At 43.9% G+C, this 25736-nt stretch overlaps 1 protein-coding gene across 7 annotated transcripts in view; it reads right to left on the bottom strand.

Annotated features, from left to right (window-relative positions):
- Positions 1 to 341: 341 nt before the first annotated feature.
- LOC122561959 (uncharacterized) overlaps positions 342 to 25736 on the bottom strand; it is a 119705-nt gene continuing 94310 nt past the window's right edge. For all 7 annotated transcript variants that reach the window (XM_088000384.1, XM_043714291.2, XM_043714294.2 and 4 more), the window contains 8 exons: positions 22905 to 23037; positions 20940 to 21136; positions 19376 to 19421; positions 16729 to 16794; positions 13169 to 13228; positions 12475 to 12557; positions 8423 to 8517; positions 342 to 1168 (listed from right to left, as the gene is read on the bottom strand). In XM_088000384.1, the coding sequence (XP_087856510.1) occupies positions 1134 to 1168; positions 8423 to 8517; positions 12475 to 12557; positions 13169 to 13228; positions 16729 to 16794; positions 19376 to 19421; positions 20940 to 21136; positions 22905 to 23037 (715 nt within the window). In that variant the 3' untranslated portion in view covers positions 342 to 1133. The remainder of the gene's footprint in view (positions 1169 to 8422; positions 8518 to 12474; positions 12558 to 13168; positions 13229 to 16728; positions 16795 to 19375; positions 19422 to 20939; positions 21137 to 22904; positions 23038 to 25736) is intronic.

Below are 25736 nucleotides of genomic sequence, written 5' to 3'. Positions count from 1 at the left end.
GCTGCCTCTTGCTGCAGCACTCTGAAAGCTTGTGTGGTTTCAAATAAACCTGTTGGACTAAAACCAACAGGTTTATTTGACTTCTGACTTTATCCTAATCCAGGGATAAGGCTCCACCACTACACCTTGATTACTTTCTACGTTAATTTGCTTCATGGGTTCAGCTGTTGCCATTTAGTCCCTATGCGCTGAAGAAAGGTGCAGGGAATGCAGGCTATTTTTGTGCATCATCACCACATTTTCTTCACTTTGGAGAGGCCCACTCACGTTTCGATACAGGGGCATGAAACACTACTTTTCCTTATAATCCCCATGCTGCCCCCGAACATTGTTTTATGGTGAAACATTCTAAGTACTCTTCAAAGTCCACCCCCAAAAACGATAAAACATTATAACTAACCTCCACTCAAGCAGTGAAACATCAGAACTGGGCCCCACATCCTACCTGTAAATGTCAATCATTGTGCAGCCTGTTGCAGTTGGTATGTGAAGTTTTTATACTGTTCCCAAGTAAAATGTGACTAAAAACCAAATACCACAGACTCTGCCACAAGGGGCATCAGATGGCAGACCATATTGTGTTACAATTGGAGGCACTACTGGCAGCTACATGTGTTATTGGTCCAATGAGGAGACAGATTAAGAACATCACATGACAGTGCAAATAGAATAGGTGATCTTGGCAGTAAGAGTGGAGATGGGAATAGTGCAAATTTATTTCCTAGCCACTATCCTGAGGTAGAGAAAGAGAACGATGTCCCAGTAATTTCAATGCATGTACTCCACTGGCTGCAACAAACAGTTTCAATAACCTTCTGCTTTGTGTTTCAAATCTGCAGTTATTTCTCCTTACTCAGAGGATCCCGTCACATCAGCAGTAATGGCTCCATTGTATTTAGAAATATGTAGAGACCCTCCTGAGTCCTACCCTTCTCTCTCTCATATTCACACTTGCTGCCCATTAGTGGGTCCTCCGTGTCAGATGCAGCCTTTGTTGGTGATGTTCAGTGTTGATTTTGAGGAGTCTGTCTTACCATAGCATTTCCGGACAGTCTTTGCAGCATAAATACCCAATCAGACGAGTTAACTATACAACAAGGTGACAAAGTCAGCTGACCACCTCCATTACGGTGTCACACGAACCACTCAGTATGTCGGAATCCTGCAGCTGAAAGATCAGAAGGTCAGGATTTTAATCAAGGAAAGGCCAAGTCTATTGATATGCAATTAACTTCTTCCCAGAAACCTCCTTAGGAGTAAGATCCAAAGGAGGGATCATTGGGCTGTGTTTTTATTCAAAGGGAATGGAGACAGGCAAGAAACAAAAGGTGTGCCTATTGAGCTGCTGGCTGCAAGAAAAATAAAAAAAAAATACAAGGGAGAAAAGCCAACAATTTTGAGGTCAAAGTTTATGATCTGGAATCGTTGAACTCCATGTTAAGTATGGAAGGCTGTAAAATACTCGACTGAAAGATGAGCTGCTACTGCATGATATTGACTGGAACAATGCAGGAGACAAAGGACAAGGTGCCAACGTCAACAAGACAAAAGTTAAAGGATAGGCGCTCTGGTTCATGCTTGCAGGCTGATTGGAGGACTTGGCGAAAGTGAGGACTGCAGATTAGAGTCAAGAGTGCTGGAAAAGCATAGCAGGTCAGGCAGCATCTGAGCAGGAAAATTGACATTTTGCGCAAGAGCCCTTCATCGGGAATGGGGGGAGGAGGGGAAGGGGGGGGGAGGAGACGGGGGGGGTGGGGGGGGGGGAGGAGACGGGGGGGGGGGGGAGGAGACGGGGGGGGGGGGGGGGAGGAGACGGGGGGGGGAGGGGAGACGGTGGGGGGGAGAAGACGGGGGGGGGGGGGGGAGACGGGGGGGGGGGGAGGAGACGGGGGGGGGGGGGAGGAGACGGGGGGGGGGGAGGAGACGGGGGGTGGGGGGGAGGAGACGGGGGGGGGGAGGAGACGGGGGGGGGGAGGAGACGGGGGGGGGAGGAGACGGGGGGGGGAGGAGGGGGAGGGAGTGGGGGAGGGAGTGGGGGAGGGAGTGGGGGAGGGAGTGGGGGAGGGGGGGGAAGAGGGGGAGTGGGGGGGGAAGAGGGGGAGTGGGGGGGGAAGAGGGGGAGTGGGGGGGGGAAGAGGGGGAGGAAGAGGGGGAGTGGGGGGGGAAGAGGGGGAGTGGGGGGGGGGGGAAGAGGGGGAGTGGGGGGGGAAGAGGGGGAGTGGGGGGGAAGAGGGGAAGGGGGGGGAGAGGGGAAGGGGGGGGAGAGGGGAAGGGGGGGAGAGGGGAAGGGGGGGGGAGAGGGGAAGGGGGGGGAGAGGGGAAGGGGGGGAGAGGGGAAGGGGGGGGGAGAGAGGGGAAGGGGGGGGAGAGAGGGGAAGGGGGGGAGAGAGGGGAAGGGGGGGAGAGAGGGGAAGGGGGGGAGAGAGGGGAAGGGGGGGGAGAGAGGGGAAGGGGGGGAGAGAGGGGAAGGGGGGGAGAGAGGGGAAGGGGGGGAGAGAGGGGAAGGGGGGGAGAGAGGGGAAGGGGGGGAGAGAGGGGAAGGGGGGGAGAGAGGGGAAGGGGGGGAGAGAGGGGAAGGGGGGGAGAGAGGGGAAGGGGGGGAGAGAGGGGAAGGGGGGGAGAGAGGGGAAGGGGGGGAGAGGAGAAGGGGGCAGGGCTGGGGGGGACGATAGCTGAGAGTGCAATAGATGGATGGAGGTGGGAGTAAAGTGATAGGTCAGACGGGAGGATGGAGTGGATAGGTGGGAAGGAAGATTGACAGATGTCACGGGTCATGAGGATGGTGCTGAGTTGGAAGGTTGGAACTGCGGTAAGGTGGAGGGTAGAGGAAATTGGTGAAGTCCACATTGATGCCCTGGGGTTGAAGGGTTCTGAGGCAGAAGAATGTTCTTCCTCCACGCATCGGGGTGGCGAAAAGGAGGCCCAGGCAGAGTTTGGGGGGGGGTGTTGAAGTGTTTGGCCATGGGGCAGTGGGGTTGATTGGTGTGGATGTCCCAGAGATGTTCTCTGAAGTGCTCTGCGAGAAGGCGTCCAGTCTCCCAGATATAGAGGACACCGCATCGGGAGCAACAGATACAGTAAGTGACGCGTGGGAGTGCAGGCAAAACTCCGATAGATATGGAAGACTCCTTTGGGGCCTTGTACGGAGGGTGAGGGGGGGGGGGGGGGGGGAAGTCTGGGCACAGGTTTTGCAAATCCTGCTGTGGCAGGGGAAGGTGCCAGAAGGGGAGGGTGGCTTGTTAGGGAGCGTGGGCCTGACGTGGAGGACTTGCCCAATCTGCATTTGATCTCCTCAATGTAGAGGAGAGTGCATTGTGAACAGTGAGTACAATGTGGTCTTCTCTACACTGGGGAGACCAAACACAGATCAGGTGACTGTTTCAAGCGACTTGCTTTCTAGTTTTCGGTCCAAAGTGATCACCTCACAATTGCCTACATTGATCTCAATTTTTGCCTATTTATTGATAACTTTGTAATTTTATGCTGACACCAACAAATTTGGTCATGTGATTTTCTAACCCATCATCTAAACTATTAGTAAATGCAGTGAATAGTTGAGGTTGCAACACGAATCCTTGTGGGACACCATATCACATCCTGCCAATTAGGAAACGTGCCTATTATCTCTAATCTCTGGTTTCTGTTATTCAGTCAGAGTCTAAACCAGGTCAATAATTACCATTTAATTCCAAGAGATTTAACTTTAGCAAACAATCTGTTATGAGGAACTCTGTCAAATCTCTTCAGCAAACCAAAAATATCCCTCTGTCTGGTATTTTAATTACCTCTTCAAATGAATTCAATCAGATTTATCAGGCATGACCTCTTCTTTACAAATTCATGCTGATTTTCTCTCACGAGCTGAAAGTCAAGGTGATCAGCTACTCTGTCCTTAATGATAGAGCAACAACAATTTCAGGCAATACATTAGGCTAACTGTTCCATAATTCCCTTGCTTAACTTTTCGAACAGGCAGTGTAAGTCTAGAGTCACTTCCATCAGGCAGGATAAAGCAATGGAGAATCGGGTGGTTAGGTAAGGGCAGTAAATGCTGGACAAGAAAGCAATACCCACATCCCATAATAAACAAAATTAGAAGCAAAACAATATTTACTTTAAATGATGAAAAATGTTCAAATTATTCATTACATTTGAGTAAAATTGAAATGATAGATATTGCGATGTCAAATCTTACCAGGGAACCACCCACAGAAACAAAATGCTTACAATGAACAACACTGCTTTACTGGTAAACTGGACCTACTGGTAAACTAGCACCTTGTACTGGTAAACTGGACCTACTGGTAAACTAGCACCTTGTACTGGTAAACTAGCACCTACACAACGTTGGTGAACGATGTTGAACTGTGGTCACTGTCATCACGAGTTATATCAGTGTACACATTAAGTGTTTGATATTGTTTACCCTAACCGTAATAAACTTTATTCAGATGTTTATTTCTGTTATTGAATGTAACACTGGAGGCTTATGTGAGCCTTTTAACCTGAAAAACAAATTACTGACTCAATCAGAAATGACCAAAACTCCATGCTTGTCCCCATCAAACTCAGGCTAACATTGGCTGCTCATGCCCAATTTATTAACAAAATTCAATCCCCACATATCGCTTCGCAGCACTCCAAAATCCCAGCCAATTGGTGTCCTAGCTTTTTCTCTTTCAGGTCTAAGGATACTTTAATTCGGTACGCTTCACTGGATGTGATGAAACAATGTGGCGATGCCTCATTTCAGTGGAAGCTTCTTTCCTTTTGTTTGTGATGACGATGATTTATGCAGTTTAAAAGGCAGGTTTTCAGCACCAATTTTCTCAAAAAGGCAGAATTTCTGTCCCCTCCACCTCCACATCTTACTGCTCCAGACAGCAGCATAGTGGTTGTGTTATTTATGGATAGAAACTATCTGGGGATGCATTGCTGTATAGTGCCAGTAATTCCTCCAGTACCATTACCAAGCTTCTGTTCATTTTGTTTCACAAGATAATTCAAATCAGGAGCGGGAATAGACCATACTGCCTTTAAAGCCTGCTCGGTATTCTAAAAGATCATGGCCAATCCAATTATAGCTTCAACTCCGACTTTCCTTCCTGCCCTCATGATTCTCAACTCTCTCGTAGATCAATAATTTGTCTAACTCAGGCTTGAATATATTCATAGACTCAGCCTCCACTCCTCTCTGGAGAAGCAAATCCTGAAGACTAAATAATCTGAGAGAGAAAAAAAATTCTACGCATCTCCATCTTATATGGGAGACACTTTCTTTTAAACTATGTCCTTACGTAGGGGAGCATCCTCTCAATGTTCACACAGTCACATTCCCTCAGTTTTCAGTAAGATTCATCCCATTGCTCTAAGCTCCAATAACTATAGGTCCAATGGCTTAAGCTTTCCTCACAAAATTACAGCTGAAAATGTGTTACTGGAAAAGCGCAGCAGGTCAGGCAGCATCCAAGGAACAGGAGAATCAACGTTTCGGGCATTAGCCCTGTTCCTTGGATGCTGCCTGACCTGCTGCGCTTTTCCAGCAACACATTTTCAGCTCTGATCTCCAGCATCTGCAGTCCTCACTTTCTCCTCCCAAAATTACATCCTTAATACAGGCATCAATCACGTGAACCTTCTCCAAACTGTTTATAATGCCGTTACATCCTTCTATAAATATGGAGATCAGAACCATACACAATACATCAGTTGCAATCTCATTAAGACTTTGTAGACTTGAAACAACAATTCCTTATTTTAATACTTCATTCTCCTTGCAATAAAAATCAACATGACATTTGCCTTCCAAATCACTTACTATACCAGTGTATTAACTTGACTTATTCAAGCATACAATACTCAGATCCCTCAGTACTACAGACATCTGCCGTCTTTTACTGAAAACATATTGTTTTCCTATTCTTCCTCCTTAAGAGGTCAAGCTGATACTTCCAATATTATACTACATCTGCCAAGTACAGGTAGACAACCTTTATCCGAAATCCCAAAATCCGAAAAGTTCCAAAATCCAAAAGTTTTTTGTGAAGTTGTTATCTCATTAACAAGGCTGTTTGGCATGCAAACAGTTAAACCAACCCACTCGATGCGTGTCACTCACATGCGACGTGGGGGCGGGAGGGGTATGGCCCAGCACTGGCAGGCCTCAATTCTCTGTCTCAGGGCCTGTGGTACTCTCAGTGAGTCTGCTGCTCGGTAAGGTTTTTTAAAAATATCATGGAACTGTCACTTCTTCCAAAATTCGAAAAAAACTCTGAATTCTGAAAACCAGCTGGTCCCGAGCATTTCAGATAAAAGGATTGTGTACCTGTATTTACCCACTCACTTTACCTGACCACATCCCTTTGCAGACTCTGTGTCCCCTACACAACTTGCATTCCTGCCTAACTTTGTGAATTTGATTCAACATTTGTTTCTTTGGTGTGACTGGCACAGTGACTGTTAACTATCCTGTAAATATGACACAAAGTATTTATTCATCATGATTGCCATTTCTTGATCATTGACAATCTCACCATTATCAATTTTCAAGGGCACACTTGCTTCTCATCATCATTTGTTCCTATTATTACATTATTTTGTAATAATTTTTGTTGATTTTGATATCTTTGCAAGTTTCTTTGATACTCACTTTCCTGTTTTTGCATTTTCGCATGTTATTTTTAGTCTTATGTTGTCTCTTACATCTTAACTGTCCCTGGCTGTACTTTTGGGTCAGTAGAATCCTTGTCTTTTTGGGGTATCAATGGTTCCATGTTATGGAAAATGCCTTTCTGAACACTTTCCTCTGATTGCCCATTAAGAGTTGCCCAGTTTACTGTCTTTGTCTTGTTCCAATTAAATATTTAAATTTAAAATCTTAATAAGTGTGCTGCATTTCTGTCTTTCAAACACAACATTGAACTCAATCATATTATGACCACTATTAAATAGGTATTTATGTGCTGTTAGCTAAATCTGGCTCATTACTATATCTAAAGGTGCTAAAGGGATCAAAGGATGTGGGGGGAAAACAGGAACGGGCTACTGAATTGGATCATCAGCCATGATTGTAATCAATGGTGGAGCAGGCTTAAATGACCTCCTCCTGCTCCTGGTTTTCTGTGTTTCTATGTTTTCTGAAACAATCATCTAAACTATTTTTTCCAGCTGAGTTCTTTCCCCACACAATCATCTTCACCACTTACTAATTCAAATTCCTTATAAACACCCTGTTCTGTATCAGGTCAGAAACCTGTTCCAGGAAAGAACCACTAGAATGATTCATTCTGCTTGGACCCAGATCCCTCATGGAGGCCATCACAGTGATAAACTTCCTTCCTGTTCGTACGATGGTGTCATTTTCCTTGAAATGGACTCTTTCACTTCAACCCTCTCCCCCCTGGTTACCCCTGTACTGATTTGCACAAGGCTTGGTTAATGATCCAGAATTAGAATTCCTGAATTCCTGTTCTGTCATATAGCTCAGAGTTAATGTACTAATCCAAATAAGATCCATTGTCTGCTCTTGCCTATTTACTGATCTCACAATGGGTCACAATGAGTGAATCTCTCTCTCCCCTCTCCAATCATCTTTCAAACGGTTTGACAAATGTTTCACTCTGACATCAGGTAGCATACAAAATGTTTGGGACTCGCAATCTTGCAAAGAAAACATACTAACCACAGTCTTAATTTTGTTTTTATATAATTACCACATTGTGCTTGTGCTTCTGTTTTCCTCCTCCTATTCCATCTCTCTATTTTGGACAGCCTCCTGCATCCTGCTCCAAAGAGCTTTGAACCAATTTCTGACTGTCCTTCTGATAGATTAACATTTTATTCTGATTGGTAGCAAGCACATTGTATTGGCCAGATGAGGATTAGTTTCCTCATTCCCCATTTCATCTGGGTTCATCTTACCCTGTACACTATAGTCACTCCACCATTTGGAACCACAAGATGGACTGAAGTCTGCAGCAAATGGTCCAGACGTTCTTCCTCACCTCTTATGTGTCTGACTGTCTTCATCTCACACTCCGGTCAAAGACTTCTGAGCCAAAGAAATTCCAGATGGAAACACCGACTTTGCTCAGGACAGTTTTCCTGTCAAAAACTCTTATGACCTGCTCTCAGTCTAATTAATGATCTTTACAAGCTTTACTTTGTTTTATTTTCTTTTGCAACAAGTCAACTTGCAGCAGTAAACAAACATGTCATGTACTGACTGCCTCAAGCATCTACTATAAATATTCAAAGTGAATTCCCACTTCAACCAAATTCCCAACTTCAGCATTCTGTAAACATACACTCTTCAACATTCTGGGCAACTGGCCCTACTAAGATCAAATGTTGTTTGCTCCATCTGTGAAGAATGATGATGATTTCGTTCTACTGTATGGGCACATATCCTCAAAACACTTACCTATCCTCAGAATAATTTCATTGGCCTCCTCAACAAAGTTGGACTCATACACCAAACAGTCGAAAGATGTTGTCTGAGGTGTTTCTGGGGAGTTCCTGAAATGAAGCAATCCCCTCTTAACATAAGAAGATCTCACAAGGATTTCAAATGCTACAGTGAGTTGAAGTCCAACATTGAATCACGGTTAACATTATTTGAGATTAAGAAATGTTCCTGGGTTCCATGTGTTTTTTTTTTATTTACATTGACTGGACTAGCATTCGCTGACTGTTCCTAGTTGCCCTTGAGAAAGTGATGGCGAGCTGCCTTCTTGAACCTCTGAGGGAGATACAAAACTTTGACCCAGTAACATTAAAGGAACAGCAATACATTTCCAAGTCAGGATGGTGAGCGGCTCGTATCTTCTGCCTTCATCCTTCTAGATGGAAATGATTGTAGGTTTGGAGGGTGCTGTCTAAGGAGCTTTGGTGCATTTCTGCAGTGCGTCTTGTGGATGGCACACACTTATGCTATGGAGTGTTGAAGATGGAGGGAATGAATGTTTGTGGATGTGGGGCCAATCAAGTGGGCTAATTTGACAGAATCATAAAGCACAGATACAGGCTCTTCGACCCAACTCATCCATCTCGATCAATTTCCTAAACTGAACTGGTTCCATTTGTCCTGGATGGTGTCAAGCTTCTTGAGTGTTTTTGAAGCTGCATCCATCCATTTGGGGAGTATTTCATCATACTACTGACTTGTGCCTTGCAATGGTGAACAGGCTCTGGGGAGTCAAAAGGCAAGTTACTCACTGGATTATTCTTTGCCTCTGACCTGCTCTTATAGCCTCTGTGCTTATATGACTTGTCTAGTTCAATTACTGGTTAATGGTAAGGCTCAGGACATTGGAAGTGGGGGAGTTCAGTGATGGTAATGCTGTTGAATGTTGAGGGGTGATGGCTAGATTGTCTCTTGTTGAACATGGTTATTACCTGGCATTTATGTGACAATCCCAATAAGGTGATCATCCCTTTCTTATTTCTCAGTTCCACCCAAATAACTTCCCTGGATGTATTTCCAGGAATATCCTTCCTCAGCACAGCTGTAATTCTATCCTTTATCAAAAACGTCACTCCCCCTCCTCTTTCTTTTCTATCCTTCCTGTAGCATTTGTATCCTGGAACATTAAGCTGTCAGTCCTGCCCATCCCTGAGCCATGTTTCTGTAATTGCTATGATATCCCAGTTCCATGTTCCTCACCATGTCCTGAGTTCATCTGCCTTCCCTGTTAGGCCTCTTGTATTGAAATAAATGCAGTTTAATTTATTAGCCCTACCTTGTCCCTGCCTGCCCTGACTCGCTTCTGTTCTCATCTGTACCAGTCTCAGATCGATCTCTTTCCTCACTATCTCCCTGGGTCCCCCCCCCCCCAACCTTACTTGGTTAAATCCTCCTAAGCAGGTCTAGCAAATCTCCCTGCCAGTACATTAGTCCCCTTCCAATTTAGGTGCAATCCATTCTTCTTGTACAGGGCACTTCTACCACAGAAGAGATTCCAATGATCCAGAAATGTGAATCCTTCTCCCATAGACCAGCTCCTCAGCCATGTATTCATCTGCTCCTATTCCTACCCTCACTAGCTCATGGTACCGGGAGTAATCCAGATATTACTACTCTCGAGGACCTCCCTTTTAAATTCCTGTCTAACTCTCTAATCTCCCTTCAGAAACTCAATCTTTTCCCTTCCTATGTCATTGGTTCCAATGTGGACAACGACTTCTTGCTGGCCCCTCTCCCCGTTGAGAACATTCTGCACCCTCTCTGAGACATCCTTGATCCTGGCACCAGGGAGGTAACACACCATTCTGATTTTTCGCTCTTGGCCACAGAGACGTCTGTCTGTACTTCAGACTAGAGAATCCCCTAACACAATTGATCTCTTGGAAGCCGATATACCCTTCATTGCATTAGGGCCAGTCTCAATACCAGAAACTTGGCTGTTCATGCTACGTTACTCTGAGAATCCATCACCCCCTACATTTCAAAATTAGCATATTTGTTTGAAATTGGGATAGCCACAGAAGACTCCTGCACTAACTGGCTACCTCTCTTACCTTTCCTGGAGTTAACCCATCTATGTGACTATATCTGAGACTTTCCCCCCTTCACATCATTCACATACTGTTGCAAATTCCTCTTTGCCACTGTCTCTCCAACCGATCCGATAAGATTCGCAACCAACAGCTTTTATTGCAGATATAATCCGCAGTAACCTGTAAACTTTCCGTAAACTCCCATATCTGACAAGAACTGCATATCACTCTACCAAAGGCCATTTTTGTTCCTTCACAATCTACAGATCTAGAAAATTACACTATCTTATTCCTCTACAAAACACTGCTCCAGGTTAAATTAATAGTTATGGCTTATATTTTAAGTTTAATCAAGAGACATATCTCAAAAAACATATAATCAAGAAAGAACCCAGTCTACTCACTGCTGCAGACTTTCTGTAGGCCACACTTAAAACACTTATCTGTTTCTGTACTGTGACTTCGTCCAAACAGGTTCCTCCAAGATCATTTGTGAATTTCACTGTTTGTTAATTTTCCCAGACGCACTCCGATGTCTGGCGATACATGAATTCAAACAGCAAAGGCAGTAACTGTGCAGGTTCATTGCTCTGTCAGTTTCTTTCTCTCTCTCTCCTGCTCTGACCTCACCACGTACTTCCTTTTTCTGTACCTCTCCCTTTTAAAACTATTGTTTTGACCGTTTTTTCTCCAAAGTTCCAGATTACCCAGAATTGTTGCTAAACAGGTGCTGCTTGATAGCACTGTTGCTAATACCTTCCATCACTTTACTGATGATCGAGAGTAGACTTTTGGGGTGTCAGTTGGATGGATTGGATTTATCCTGCATTTTGTGTATAGGGAATACCTTGGCAATCTTCCATAATGTCAGGTAGATGCCAGTATATTAGCTGAACTAGAACATCTTGGCTACAGAAGTGGCAAGCTCTGAAGCAAAATTCTTTAGGATTATTACAGAATGTTGTCATGGCCCACAGACTTTGCAGTATCCAGTGCTGCCAAATATTTCTTGATATCATGTGGAATGAATTGAATTGGCTAAAGACTGGAATTTGTGTTGCTGGAGACCACTGGACGTGGTCTAATACTTAATATTTTGCTATTACTTCCTGGAAAAATCAAACTATATTTAAGTTATTCGAGATTTACTGCCAGATTCTGAGCATGAATTACGTGCTTAAGACTTAAGGTATGAGGTTTTAATCCACATGTCAAAGTGTTAACATCCACTGAGCCACAGCTACCAGTGGAGGCCTATTCTTTGCTATGTACCCAATACAGGGGCAGGGACAGTGGAGTAATGTAGGAAAAAGGAACACCATTGTCTCTTTTTAAAAAGAGCTTTCCCTGCTCCATCCTGTTTCAAATGTGAACCATGTTGTGCATAGCCATGACGGCCACTTTTTTTTTAACATTACATTACATTACAGTGTGGAAACAGGCCCTTCAGCCCAACAAGTCCACACTGCCCCGCCGAAGCGCAACCCACCTATGCCCTACATTTACCCCTTACCTAACACTACGGGCAATTTAGCATGGCCAATTCACCTGACCTGCACATCTTTGGACTGTGGGAGGAAACCGGAGCACCCGGAGGAAACCCACGCAGACACGGGGAGAATGTGCAAACTCCACACAGTCAGTCGCCTGAGGCAGGAATTGAATCCGGGTCTCGGTTGCTGTGAGGCAGCAGTGCTAGAACAGTGGCTAACCGGGGGATCGTAACAACCCGCTAACTCGGGGGAGCGTAACGATCTGCTAACCGGGGAGGGATCATAATAATCTGAGTGAAAAGTTTGTGCCCAGATTCCATCACCAATCCCCTCAGCCCTCCACTTGCATTCTTCAGGTAAGGTGCAGACCTCACACTTCTTAGTACAGGAAGCAGCTGCCTGCCAACACTGTAATAGTCTCAATGGCCAGGCCAGGGATCAAGTCTACCTTTGGCCACGTATTGGTGCAATTTGTTCTACTTACGCCACACAGTAGGCAAAGAGGGTCCTCCTGTTTAACCGGTGTCCCACTGAAGAGATCTCAGGGAAGTGATGATGAAAGAGGACCTGAAAAAGAAACAATATCATCACCAGGGTTGCTGAGATTGTTGTAATTGTCTTACTGGAAATAAACAAAGCAATAGTCAAATATTGTCTTCATTTGTACAGCTGGCTCAAAGTGACATGAAATTCCTGTAATCGGTGGAATACAACCTTCAGCAGCAGATTCTGAATGAACGTTTGTGCATTATTTTGAGAAAGGGTATATGTTTGCAAGCGAAGAATGTGTACATGTGAGTGAGATAGAGGAGAGTTTGTGTGAGACAGTGTGTGTATATGTGAGAGATAGTGTGCAAGAGTATGTGCAAATGTGACAGTGAGAGAGAGGAGGGTCTGTCTGTGTGTGAAAGAGAAAAAGAGAGAAAGTGATTAAAGGAGAGAGTGTGTAAGAGAAAGAAAGAGTGCGTCTGTCTAGGAAAGTATTTAACCTGTGCTGTAGCTCACTCAATGTTTAAAGAGACATTGCAGAGAGATAGTCATAACCTTTGTTGTACCTGTACTAGGAATATGTGATGCTCACTGTTATAATTTCCCTCACCCTATTGTGCACCTAATTGACATTTTATCTTAAATAACAACATTTTGACTTATCTTTACAAAGATAGTGCAGCAATTACCTGTGTTGAGTTGTTTTTTAAGCAGATCACTTCGGTTTCTTTGACATCGAACAACACCTCCTAACAAAGGCAAATGGGATGGACAAAGTTGAACTAATTCAGTATTAATACAACATGCTACAGTAGGATAAAGTGTATTCAGAAGTTTTTAACATTTTCAAGATTTCTTTAAATAAAAATTTACAGTTTCTGGTTTTTGTTTAAATGGCTGTTCCATTGTCTTCTGTAAGAATGGCATATCATTGCTGGGAGTTCTGTGTGGAGAAGTCTAATTCATTGTGGTTTTAATATCAAAAGGTAACTGAAACTTTGCCATTTTGTTGTTAAATAATAAACAGAACACTGTCCATTAACCTGTTGAAGAGGGTTGTCTTTAATGTACAGTTTAGATTAGAACGGGCTGTACTGAACTGGAATAAGTTTAGTTGAATTGAGTTGGACCAAGTTCAATGTTCTGGATCAAATTCATTGAATGCCTACAGAATGGAAACAGGCCATTTGGCCCAACAGGTCTTCACCGACCCTCAGAGCATCCCACCCAGATGCATTCCCCTACTCCTATTACTCTACATTTCCCTTGATTAATGCGCCTAAACTACACATCCCTGAACACTATGGGCAATTTAGCAATTCACCTAACCTGCGCATCTTTGAACTGTGGAAGGAAACCCACACAGACACGGAGAGAATGTGCAAACTCCACACAGACAGTCGCCTAAGGCTGGAATTGAACTTGGGTCCCTGGTGCTGTGAGGAAGCAGTGCTAACCACTGAGCCATCATGCTGCTGAATGAGCTGAACTGCAGACAGTGAGGTCAGGTTGGTTTGGGAAAGGTAGGTTTGGGCTGGGTCAGGATAGGTTTGATATGTGGAAATAGGTTCTAATTGAGTTATGTTTGGCTGGATAGGCTTCAAAAAGCTGATCTACACACAAGCATCCCACCATGGTAATGCAAAAACTTTTTAATCAACCTATGACATACTTCCCTGACTATCATTTCTTGATGTGGAACCTGAACCTGCACCTTCTGAATAAAGGACACTACCACTGCAACAACAGACCCCCTCAATTAAACAATTTTACACATGCTGAACACATCTAGTTTGGGAAGTTTATTGAATTCACCTAGCTCTTCAAACGATGCAATTTATAAAATCTATGGCCAGATTTGTCAAGACATCCTTTGCTGTCCGTCACAAGTTGCCCTGAAAAAACAATGTAAAGCCATTTCTTTGGAGCATTGTCCTGGGCGTGCTTACATCAGACAAAGGAGCAGAAATTAGGCCATTCAGCCCATCGAGTTTGCTCTGCCATTCAATTATAGCTAATATGTTTTTCAACCCCATTCTCCCGCCTTCTCCCTGTAACGCTTGATACTGATACTCAAGAACTATCTATCTCAGTCTTAAATATACTCAATGACCTAGTCTCTACAGCCTTCTGTGGCAATGAATTCCATAGATTCACCACTCTCTAGTTTAAGAAGTTTCTACTGGATCCTCATCTGTCCTACCAATGGAAACATCTTCCCTACCTTTACTCTGTCCAGGTCATTCAGTATTCTATATGTTGCAATTAGATACCCCCCTCTTCCTTCTAAACTCCATCAATTATAAACCCAAGATCCTCAAATGTTCCTCATATGTTTAAGCTTTTCATTCCATGGTAATGTAGGGAAAGGATTCCAATGATTGATAATTAAGAGTAGAATGGGTCTTCTAAAAATATTCATTCACCAGATGTGAGTTTGGTGGCTAAGCCAGAACTTCGTGCCTATTGCTAATTGTCCTGGTGGTAGTGAGCTGCCTTTTCAAACTACTGCAGTCCATATGTAAGAAGACCAACAGAGGGAGGGACTTCCAGGATTTTGACCCAGCAACAGAGAAAAAAAAATGTTAATTTAGTACCAGGTCAGGATGATTTGTAGCTTGACGGGGAGTTCTGTCAGTTTCTATAATTCCCAGGAGGTTGATTGTGGGGGATTCAATAAATTTGAATGTCAAGGGGATTTTGTTTTTATATTTGTTCATGAAATGTAGGCATTGCTGGCTAAGCCAACATTTCTCCCTAGCTGCCCTTGAGAAGGTGGTGGACAGCTGCCTTCTTCAACTGCCGAAGTCCTCTTGGTGTAGGTACACCCACAATATGATTAGATTTTCTTTGTGCTGAACATACCCACAATGACCTTATGACAGAGGGAAGGTCACTGATGAAGCAGCTGAAGAGGATTGGATCTAGGACACTACCCTGAGGAACTCCCGCAGAGATGTCCTGGAGCTGAGATAATTGCCCTCCAAATTCCACAACCATCTTCTTAAATTCCAGAAATGACACCAACCACAGGGGAGCTGTCCTCCTGATTCCCATTTACTCCAGTTTGTGAGGGCTACTAAATCTATGGTCAAATGCAATCTGGTGGCAAGGGCAGTCATTCTCATTTTGGCTCTGGAATTCAGCTCTTTGTCCACGTTTGAACGAAAGCTCCAGTGATATTTGGAGCTGCGTGGCCCTTGTAGAACCCAAGCTGAGTATCAGTGATTAAGTTATTGCTAAGCAAGTGCCAATCTTTTCCATTACTGACAAATAATGAGAATAACACGGTGCAGTTAACTGGACTGGATTTGTCCCGCAGTCTGAATATAGCTGACCAATACCACACATTGCCAGGTAGATGCCACTGCCTTCACTTTTAGTCATGGTGATACCCAGCAACGTGATAGTGAGAAACCTAATGATGTTGGCAGTGAGGTCAGCAGGGGTTACTCGCTTTTGCCCTTGTTTAGAATGGTCATTATCTGACACTGATGCGACATTAATATTGTATCTCTGCAGTGAGCATACCAAGTTCCACAACACAAATTCCATCCGTGTCCAAAAGTCCAGCTGTTCCATCTTTCTATTGTTCTCCATAGGTTTCTCCTTGTGTCTGTCCTAACTTAAAACTCCTTAAACGAACCGCCCTACCCTAATTCCATAGCTATCACTCTATAAACCACTGCTGTCTCTGGCCAGCTGCACAATTCTGACCATCCAATCCTCGAAATAGCAGCAGAACCATTGCAGCCCTCTGCTGACATCATTCCTGGCATTCTTTTCCAAATCCACTTTGCCCCCACCCTCAGTTACCTCCTACACCTCCTCTACAGCTACTCACAATCTACTGACACCCTTCACTTTATCCCCCTTGCTGTGAAGCACCGTGGCCATTTAAAGAATTGCATCTCGCATATAATATGGGCATCAGCATTCTTGGTTGCTCTTGAGAAAGTGGAGGTGATTGCTCTGGAATCACTACAAACCACAATGTAGGTAACATTTACAGGGCTTGGGAGGGAGCTCCAGCATTTTAATGCAGCAACATGGAAGGAGTGATGTTACATTTCCAAGCCATGATTGTGCAAATTGGTAGGAAGTTAGGTGGTGAAGATATTTCCATGCACTTGCTACCTTTATGCTTCTAATCCGCTAAAATGGTATACTGTTGAGTCTGGGAGAGGATGGGTGTGCTACCAATCTTGTACCTTGTATGATGGAAGCATGAACCCCTGTGTAATCTCACCTGTGGTGGCAGATTTTGCTGCAGGACTTTCTCAATGCCCACATCCAGCACTTCCTTTCCACCATACTGCAAAAACAAATTAGTCAGTTATTTCTGCACTCTGTCCCTCAACCCTCAATCTCTTTTATACTGACAAAGCAGAAACAGCATTTGGAGTCATTAGACCCTGTTTTTTGAAAACAGATCAGTTAAGGTGAAGTTAGACTAATAATGTTAAACATCTGAGACAAACAAACTGCTGGAGAAATTCAGCAGATCTTGCAGCATCTGAGGAGACAAAATAAAGTTGATGCTTTGAATCCAGTGACCCTTCTTGGGCGGCACGGTGGCACAGTGGTTAGCACTGCTGCCTCACAGCGCCTGAGACCCGGGTTCAATTCCCGCCTCAGGCGACTGACTGTGTGGAGTTTGCACGTTCTCCCCGTGTCTGCGTGGGTTTCCTCCGGGTGCTCCGGTTTCCTCCCACAGTCCAAAAGATGTGCAGGGTCAGGTGAATTGGCCATGCTAAATTGCCCGTAGTGTTAGGTAAGGGGAAAATGTAGGGGTATGGGTGGGTTTCGCTTTGGCGGGTCGGTGTGGACTTGTTGGGCCGAAGGGCCTGTTTCCACACTGTAATGTAATGTAAAATGTAATGTAAAAAAAAACTGCATCTCTCCAGCAATTTCTGTTTTTATTAGTTTCAGATGTCCAGCATTGAAGTACTTATGTTTTGTTTTAATTTATTAAACTTCAGAGAGCCACCTACACTACCATTATACAACACTTAACATGCATTATAGTGGGCTACATAGTTAACCTAAACAAAACTTAAATATAGAATAACATGCTTAGTCTTTAATAGTATTTAATACTCTTATAGTAATACTGAGACCATGTGGACCTAATTTCCTGTGTCTAGATTAGAGCGGTGCTGGAAAAGCACAGCAGGTCAGGCAGCATCCGAGGAGCAAGAAAATCGACATTTTGGGCAAAAGCCCTTCATCAAGAATAGAGGCAGGGTGCCTGCAGAGTGGAGTGATAAATGAAGGGGGTGGGGAGAAAGTAGCATAGAATACAATAGGTGAATGGGGGTGGGAATGGAGGTGATAGGTCAGAGAGAAGGGTGGGGGAAGGTAGCAAAGAGTACAATGGGTAAATGGGGTGGGGATGAAGGTGATAGTTAAGAGAGGAGGGTGGCGTGGATAGGTGGAAAGGAAGATAGGCAGGTAGGACAGGTCATGGGAACGGTGCTGAGCTGGAAGGCTGGACCTGAGGTGAGGTGGGGGAAGGGGAAATGAGGAAGAAAATGTGGCTGTGGTAGCGAGTCTGTTTCAGGACATGGTTGAAGAGCTAATTTCCTGTGTGCCTGATCTGAACAAATTGCTTCATGCTTTGTGTTAAATTGCTGCCTATGATTTTGCACCTTAATCAGTTGTAAGAAATGGGTCTTTTTGTATCTTTAAAAACTGTGGACTGCAAGGAGAAAAAAATGTTTGTAAAAAACTGGGATTTACCAGGAATGGCTGTATAATTTCACAGCGAGGAATTTGACTGTAAACCTACTGTGAAGTCTTTTTTTGAGACAATGGTTCCTGCAAAATGGAGATTGTTAGGAACGTAGCATTTGTTCACAAGAGAAATTAATTAGTTCTCAGCTAACTGAGCTGGTTGGAACTGGAAACAAGTTGCAGAGACACAGACACAGAGAGAGAGAAAGACACTGAAGTATGTGCAGTCACCCTCCCCAGCAGAAGCTGCCTGTTCTCTGCAGTACACCTGGAAGAAAAGTATACCTTTCCTGCAGCAATTGCCATGAGCTGAGTTTTGAATTGATAAATCAGAGACACTTTCCAAGGGAATCAGTCACTTTGTACTTCTAACAAACCAGCATAAAGTTAACTGAACACTAAGGGCTTGGCTAGCCGAAGATGGATCATCTTGATATCAGAATTGGGAAGCAAAGGTCTTTGAATTGACTTGCCAATTTTTTTTTTCCTTTGCCAATAATTAATTCTGTGTGTGTACGGGAGTGGTGGTGGTGGTGGTGGTGGTGGTGGGGGAGGGGGTATATAACATAGTTACAACTTTAGTAAGTAGTGTTATATGCCAATGGCTTATATCTCTTTAGCTGGAGCCAATGTCTAATTACAAACAATAAATGATCATTTGTGTTTTGTGCAGAAACCCGATTCCTGCTTTGTGGCAACCTTGGTCTGAAAGACAGGTAAATTAGGGCATGGCGCATCCCTTAAAACAAAACCTTTAACAAGTTAAGTCCTCGAAATTAGGATGAACTTATATAGGACACTTGTTAGACCTCATTTAGTGTACTGTGTACAGTTCTGGGTGACACATTTAGAAAGAATGTGAACACATTGGATAGAGTGCAGAAGAGGTTTGCAGGAATGGTTGCAGGGATGAGGCACTGAAGTTTGAGGGAAGTTTGGAAAAGCTCCTTCTACTATCCTGCTATTTCTTGATTCAGCTCAGATTTGTTGAGATAATCTTCATTTATTTGGTTCATAAAGCCAAGCGAAAACTCTGTGTTGCCCTAAATTTGTGGATCAAAGAAAACGAATAAATGTAAGTTTGAACATGCATTTGCTCTCCTTTGCTCAGTATCACAATCATAACATTACCAGGGTGGAGTCAGGAAAACTGTGTTTACCATTCCAATGTTCACCTTGCCAAAGAATCGGAGTGAATACAGCAGCCTGTTGGACAAGAGAGATATTTATGGTTGTAGCATCAAACTTAAAAGTATTTAATTGTGTTTAGTCATGTGAACGTTTAAAATTGTGTTTCTGGTAATTACTGATCACTCTCATTATTCAGCAACTAAAACTAATAAACATATTCAAGCGAGCAAACACAGGGTCATGCTTCTTTCTAATTACTGTAAACAGATTTGTTTCGCATTTAAATTTAGGCCAGTGCTTATCCTAATTATTTAGAGGGAATCTGTACAGAGGGTCATGGGCTAGTTTGAGGTAGACAGGAAGTGAGTGGATGATTTCAATGTCAAGGGGGAATGATGTAAGCTGCTCACAGTTGGAGAAGATGGGGCTGGCATTCTGCTAAGCAAAGGAGCTAGCCTTTTCCTTGCTCTCCAGGATGACTCTGGAACAGGAGGCGGGGCTGGAACTGGACGGGGAAAGGCGATCATGTTTTCTTTGCAAAAAGATAGTTACTTGTAAAATATTTAAAATTACACTCCAAAACATTTCAAATTGTACATTATCTAAAGTGCAACAAAAGAAAACTTCTCTATTGAGCGTGTTACACTCTGAGCTGCCTTAATTTGCTATAAATGTGACATTAACAATATACATTCAGTGACTGTCATACAGCGCAAGACGATACCAATCCAATAAGATACCAAGCCCTTGGTTTACCATGACTGAAAGGTCTTAGACAGTGACCTTTCTCCAATGCACTTTTACACTGGCTGCTCCAAACTCTGGTGCATCCCTCAGCACACTGTTCTGAACGTTGGAGTGCGTCCGTCACGGACAACTCATTTCACTGGAAAACCAGCAAGTTTCGGAGAGACCAAAGAGTGTGTTTCACTGAGTCGATGGTCCTCCAGGTACAGTGGATGTTTGCCTTGCTGAGTGTCCATGGGAACAGCCTATAGAGCACACAGTCACCAAGTTCCTCAGAATGACCTTCTACCACTGCATTTACCTCCAGACCTTCTCTATTAAGACACATTCCAGAAGGAGGTGTGCAACGGTCTCTTCACCACCGCAGCTGTCTTGAGGGCAGTGCATGGTGACGCACAGAATCTGGCCAAGCATAAACAATCTGACAGGGAGTCGCCTTCTCACCATCAGCGTGGAAACTTCTTGGTGCTGGTCATGAGGCATTCTACCAAACGACTTTGATACTTTGCTCAGGGAACCACCTGACAGGATCTACCATCTTCTCTTCCCACAGAGCCTTGAGAAGATCGCATGAGAAAACAGAAGCATTCCATGGCAATATGACCAAAGCTAAGGATCCACACACAAAGCTTGATGCAGCTACACACAAAGGTGGCTATCGGGATGAAAGAGGGGATCAATAATACTTTAATAAAACATATTAATTCAGATGATCAAACCAGATGTAGTGGGATTAGAGGATGGTTAATCAGGCTGGATGCAAACCCAGGTATGACACAGCTTGCAAGCAGTGATTCACATCGTGGGTGGCATGAAGGCTGGGGTGAGAGTCTGTAATGTCCTCACCTGTCTTCCCGCAAACCGTCTTCTTTCATTACTTTGTTTGATTTGTTATCGCATTGGAGCTTGAAGTTAGGGATCTCTTTTTGCATCAGTTGCAGATGAGGCAGCATGGGTCCATACACTGTACCATCGTGCCACTTCCAGCGAATCATCTCGAAACTTAAAGGCTTTCCTCGAAGTTTCTGTAAAACTGTTTGTGCCTGGAGCCAAACACAGAAAAGGAGGTGAGAAGTCTGTGGTGAGAAAACGAGGATACTTTTCACTCACATTTCACTGAATGATCAACTGAACTGAAAAAGGGTCACCAATGTCAAATGTTAACTCTTTCCTTTCCACAGATGCTGCCAGCCCTGTGGCGTTTCTGCAGCAATTTCTATTTTGAATGTTTTTTTGAGTTAGCCAAGCTGTTAACTAGTTGAAACCTTAACGATTTAGAAACTATATCAGTGACATGAATGGACATCTAAATGTGTGACAGCTAAATTTACTGATGACGACAGGTCAGAAGGTAAATTGTCAAGAGGAGCTAGAGAGTTTGCAAAGAGATATAGATAGATTGAGTGCAATGTGGGAAAATGTGAACTTGTTCACTTTGGCAGGAAGAGTAGAAAAACAGAACTTAATTTAAAAAAGGAGAGAGATTACACAAATGAGGTGCAAAGTGGTCTGGGCATGTTGGTACATGAATCAGCAAAAAGCTACATGCAGGTACAGCACATTATGGTGAGACAAATAGTATGTTGGCATTATTGCAAAGGTAATGGAATATCAAAATAGGGAAATTTTACTGAAACTCTGGTTAGACCACATCTGAAGTATCATATACATTTTGGATCTTTCTGAGAAAAGAGGATACAAACGCATTCAAAGCCGTTCAGGGAGGATTCACTTGACTTTATTCCTAGGATGAGGGGCTTATCCTATGAAGAAATGTTGAACAGATTAGGCCCATGGGTTGGCATAGTGACTCAGTGGTTAGCATTGCTACCTCACATCACCAGAGACCCAGGTTAGATTCCAGCCTCAGGTGACTGTGTGGAGTTTGCATATTCTGCGGGTGTAAGACTATAAGACCATAAGACATAGGAGTGGAAGTAAGGCCATTCGGCCCATCGAGTCCACTCCGCCATTCAATCATGGCTGATGGGCATTTCAACTCCACTTACCCGCATTCTCCCCGTATGTGTCTATGTGGGTTTCCTCTGGATGCTCCAGTTTCCTCAGATTAAGTGGAATGGCCATGCTAAATTGCCCACAGTGCCCAGGGATATGCTGCCTAGGTGGATTAGCCATGGGAAATGCAGGATAACAGGGTTAGGACATGGGAGTGGGTCTAGGTGGGACACTCTTCAGATGTTCGGTCTGGACTTGATGGGCCGAATGGCCTGCTTCCATTCTGGAGAGATTCTATGATTCTATGCCTCTGGATCTTAGAAGAATAAAAGGTGATTATACTTAAACAAAAATTCTGAGTGCACAGGATAGAGTGAATCTGGGAAGATGTTTCCTCTTGTATGGGAGACTGGAATTGGGGGCATGGTTTAAGAACAAAAAGTCTCCCTTTTAAGACAGAAGCAAGGAGCAATTTCTTCTCTCTGTGGAATGTTAGTTTATGGAATTCTCTTCTCTAGAAAATAGTGGAAGCTGGGCTCTTATAATTATTCAAGGGAGAGTTAAATATACTCCTATTAGGAAAGGGAGTCAAGGAACAGTGGGGGTTGAGGTCACAATCAGACCAATGTCCTTACTGGCTGGCACAGCAGGCTGGAAAGGCTGAATGGCCTACTCCTGCTAAGTCCAATGGTTCGACCTTACATAGTCTGAGTGGGATACTCTTAGGTAGTCAGTGCAGACTTGTTGGGCCAAATGGCCTGTTTCCACACTGTGGGGATTCTATGATAATAAGTAAAGGCTATGGTCGACTCAAGGTCTGACTATGTATTGCCAGTGAGTACACTGGTATTTTACCTCTCCTCTCTGAGCATTTCGCAATGAAATCCCATTGATTCCATCAATAATGTCCCCAACATAGACACATTCATCTGCTTCAGCTTGACTTCCCGCAATCACCTCCGATACAAAAACACGCCTGTCAGTGTATCTGAAAGAAAAGGCCAACTGTCAATAAGCCTGTAATTTGATACCTGATTTCCAATCACAGATCCCTTTGGAAATATCCATATCACTACAGAGTTTATTGCTTGGAGCAGCAGACATTTCCTCCAACGATATATTAAGAATACTGAAGGCATTGAAGGTAGCTGGGAGTGGAATAGGTAGATGAAGGTGGGGAAGAAGGTGATAGGTCAGAGAGGAGGGTGCAGCAGATAGATGGGTTTGGTGATGGACAGGCCAAGAGGGCAGTGCTGAGTTGGAGGCTTGGAGCTGGGATAAAATGGACGGAGGGAAAAGGAGGAAACTGGTGAAATCCACATTAATCCTGTGTGGTTGCAGGGTCTCAAGGTAGAAGATGAGGCATTCTTCCCCACAGAAGGCTTTCGGTGGTTAGGGCTTGGCGATGGAGGCGGCCCAGAACTTGCAAATAACTCTATGACTATGTCCTTGGTGGAGTGAGAGGGGGAGTTGAAGTGTTCAGTCACGGGGCGCTGGGGTTGGTTGGTGCAAATGACCCAGAGATGTGGATTGTTTCAGAGAACAAGGTGATGTCCTTCTCCCCAATGTAGAGGAGACCACAGCGGGTGCAACGGATACAGTAGGTGACATTTGTGGAGGTACAGGTAAACTTCTGTCAGATGTGAAAGGAAACATAACTTTCTGCCGTCAAAAACTCAGGCAAGCTGTGGCTCTTTTCTCGAGAAAGGTGAAGGCAGTGGAGCGACTGCATAGAAATCTTAATTGTGAAGATGTAAAAAAAGATGGTTCCATTTGTAAGGGAGTGCAAAAGTGAATGAAGTCAGTCACTAATAAATCCAGTAACAAATTCAAATAAACTTTATGCAGGGTGTGGGTAGAATATGGAACACACTGCTCTATTTAGTGAGTGAGTTAAATAGCATTGCTATATTTAAGGGAAAAGTAAATAAATACATGAGGATGAAAAGTTTAGGTTACACTGAAATGATTAGATGGAGAGGAGTGAGAGAAGGATTGTGTGCAGCCTAAACACTGACATAGGCTAATGAGGCTGAATGGTCTTTGTTGGTGCTGTCAATTCTCAGTAATACAGAATCCCATTTCTAGGAAAGGCGCTGTACAGAGTACGGAGCGTTCTGTAGACAGGCAAAGTGTTCTCAGGGAGGACAAAACCTCAAACCCCTTCACAATAACTAGTGGCGGGAGGTTTCAAACACTGACACAGCCTGTGGAAAGATATCCCAGCAAAAAAGAAAAATTGGCACCTGCAGGAGAAATGGAAGCAAGCATTGATATACTGACACATTAATACAGAAACTGGAATAGGCCATTCAAACCACTGAGCCTACTCTGCCATTTAATACATTCATGGCTGATCAAACACTTCAGTATTTTTAACCACAGTGTTTGAAATCTCACACCACTGGTTATTGTGAAGGGGTTTGAGGTTTTGTGTACTGGGAAGGTAGGATGTCAGATAGGAAGAGGGGATAGGCTGCCTGATAATGTAGGGTGCTACCTGGGAGGGGGGGGGGGGGGGGGGGGCTAGAGAGTCAGATGAATATTGATGCAATTGATGACTGGCATGGACCAATGGACCTAAGGGTATTTTTCTGTGCAGTAGAAAACTCTTATCAATTGTGGGTAGAGTGTCATGTTAATAGGCCAGCTGGGGAAGCCATAGTGTGCGAAGGGTAGGATGCCAGCGCAATAGGGGGTATAGGACCAGGTAAGTAGGGGTAGCAGGTGAGTCAAACGACAAGTGGGAAAGGAATAAGGTGCCAGGATGTATGGTAAGTTGATGCAGTGTTGAGAGTAGGTTGGCATGGGTAGAATTCGGATCTGGGGAAACAGGATGTCAGGGATTCTGGTAACGACAGGGAGTAGGGTTGGGTTCATCGGTAGGGATTGGGGTAGGGTGGGGTGGGATACAAAGTAATCACTTAGCTTCTGTAATGTCTCTATTTCTCATTATTAATTCTCCTCATTCTGCTGAATGGAGCTACATACATTTAAGCCAAACATTTCTTAAGTACATATAGAAGCTTTTTTTTAAAAACTAGATTGCATTTGTGTTCTTTTCTTCCTGTCATTTTTAATTTCTTGGTCTTTCTTTGTTATATTCTAAAATCTTCCAATCCTCAGATTTATTACTATTTCTGACTACTTTAAATGTTTTAATCTTATACAATGCTTAACTTTCTTCATCAGCCACAGTTGACTGACCATTTGCATCTTGAAAGAATGTATAGTTGCTGTGAGCCATGTAACAGCTATTCATAGAATCCCTACAGGGTGGAAGCAGGTTATTCAGCCCATTGGGTCCACACTGACACTCTGAAGAGCATCCCACCCAACCCAATCCCTGCATTTCCCATTATGAATCCACCTAGTCTGCTGTAATTGTACCTAGCCTGGACACTATGGGCAATTTAGCATGGCCAATCCACCAAACCTACACATCTTTGGACTGAGAGGGGAAACCGGAGCACCAGTGGAAACCCAAGCAGACACGGGGGGGGGGGGAATGTGAAAATTCCACACAGCCGTTGCCCAAGGTTGGAATCAAACCCGGGTCTCTCGCGCTGAGAGGCAGCAGTTCTAATGACTGAACCACCGTGCTCTTTAAAGGCTGTCCCTTGCCTATGTACAGCCATATGTTTTAATGTACTTTGCCAAACCAGCTCAGCCAACTTGTGCCTCACA

This window comes from Chiloscyllium plagiosum, unplaced genomic scaffold, assembly GCF_037043375.1.
Source record: "Chiloscyllium plagiosum isolate Xiang-an unplaced genomic scaffold, Cpla_swu_hap1 HiC_scaffold_25, whole genome shotgun sequence".
Taxonomy (NCBI): Eukaryota; Metazoa; Chordata; class Chondrichthyes; order Orectolobiformes; family Hemiscylliidae; genus Chiloscyllium; species Chiloscyllium plagiosum.
This window is presented reverse-complemented; position numbering and strand designations above follow the sequence as displayed.